General features: G+C 59.5%; 1 protein-coding gene across 1 annotated transcript in view; it reads left to right on the forward strand.

The window, feature by feature from the left end:
- Positions 1–1,754, forward strand: part of MCM3AP (minichromosome maintenance complex component 3 associated protein) — a 36,364-nt gene that overhangs the window by 19,447 nt on the left and 15,163 nt on the right. The window contains 2 exon segments of the mRNA XM_023739103.1: positions 397–596; positions 766–879. Of these exon segments, the coding sequence (XP_023594871.1) occupies positions 397–596; positions 766–879 (314 nt within the window).

A 1,754-nucleotide genomic window follows, 5' to 3' on the forward strand; every position in this document is an offset into this window, starting at 1 on the left:
TAGATGAAATCCCCCTGAACGGTGTGTGCCTTTTGCATTTTACGCGAGGATGGAATTTCCTTGGACGTTGCAAGCTGTTGGCAGGTTTAACATACCTGTTGAATGCTTCAAACCTCTAGCCTTAACAGATTCAATACTCGAAATCGGAACTGTGAAGCAACTTTGATACAGCTGATAAAGCTGGTGAATGTAGTAAGTCAGGTTTTCTAAGGGTTCCGAGTGTTGTATAAAACTCCCGGTGCCCTGAGCGGCACAGCGAGAGGGGATGATGCTGCCTCCGCGTGAAGGTGAGTCCCGAAGGGCCACCGCCTCCAAAGGCAGGGGTCACTTTGTGCCCCGAGGAACGAAGCTGAGCGTGGCCCCACGTGCTCACTTTCCGTGCTTCAAAGCTGGCAGTGCCCTCCTGCCGCGTGGCTCGGGGCCTCTGCCCGCTGGCTGCTGAGTGGCACTTCTTCTCTGTGCAGTGTGTCCAGTGCGGCCGCAAAGGAGCTGCTGGCGGCCGCCACTGAGGACATCCTGAGGGCTGTCGCTGCTGAGGGTGTGCATGAGGCGCGGGCGCGAGCAGAGGAGGAGAAGCGGCGGGCGGAGCAGGAGAGGTGAGTACGGGGCGGAGCGGAGTATGGGGTGGAGGGGAGTGGGCCGGGGACCGGATGACCGACGCCACCCCCCCGCATGCCACCACCCCCACTGACAACATCACCAAGCGTGATGACCTGACTTTTATTCTCAGATGTTACCCTTGTGCTTTTTGTCTTCTAACTTCAGGTTGAAACAAGAAAGAGAGCTGATTTTAACTCAGCTGAGCCAGGGCCTGGCCGCGGAGCTGACGGAGCTGGTGGTGACAGAATGCGTCCGCGAGACTGCGGCCCAGGAGCTGAAGTGAGTGACGTGTGAGGCCCCGTGTTCAGGGCCGGGCTGGCCGGCCCCTTCCGCGCAGGCCCGGGTGCAGTTCAGGGCAGCCAGGTTTTAGCTACACTCGACAAGTGGCGTATCTTTTGAACAGCCGTGATAGACGCCATCGCCCGTGTGTGTATGTATGTGTGCGTGTGCACACGTGTGCATGTGTGTGTCTTTGTGTCACCCTAGGGAACGAAGGGAGAGCCACGCTCTTACCCAGCCTCCATCCCCATCTGACCCTGCGCCACGTGAAGGAGCCCCGGTGGCGTCCTCCCCACGCCAGGCCACTTCCCTTCCCTGCTTTCGAGTAGAGAAGGCCCTTTCCCTTTTCACATGATGAAGGATCTTGGCACTGTCTGAACTTCACGTAATGACGTGGACTCTGGTGCACTGCCAAGCTTCAGGGGGAAGGAGGCACAATTGTGCAGAACCCCTCCCCGTACTTGAGCCTCCGGTGGGCCCTGAGCTGAGGGATGAGGTGGGGGCCGCACTGGCCAGCATCTCAGCTCTGTGCCAGTGGGTCCCTGAATAGTCTGGAACCACTGGGTCAGTTAATCTGGGCCGATCCCCGCCCTGTTGGTTGGGAACCCGTTTCCCTTCCGCTATAGGGAGGAGACCTTGAGCACAGAGGATGTGTCTGTGTCCTCATCCCTGGAAAGGCCGTCAGGCAACAGCACAGCCAGAGCCTGTGATGTCCATGGAAGGTGCTGCCTCCTGCAGGCCAGGAGCTGGGCCTGTCAGGCCTGCTCAGCCCCGGCCCTCGGCCATGGCTGTTGCGAGCCCGCCCTGCCTGCCGAGGCCACTTTGGTTTGTGGCTCAGTGCACTCAACATCATCTTCTGGGCTCCCTTGGCTGCC

This window comes from Trichechus manatus, unplaced genomic scaffold (assembly GCF_000243295.1).
Source record: "Trichechus manatus latirostris isolate Lorelei unplaced genomic scaffold, TriManLat1.0 scaffold00128, whole genome shotgun sequence".
Classification (NCBI taxonomy): domain Eukaryota; kingdom Metazoa; phylum Chordata; class Mammalia; order Sirenia; family Trichechidae; genus Trichechus; species Trichechus manatus.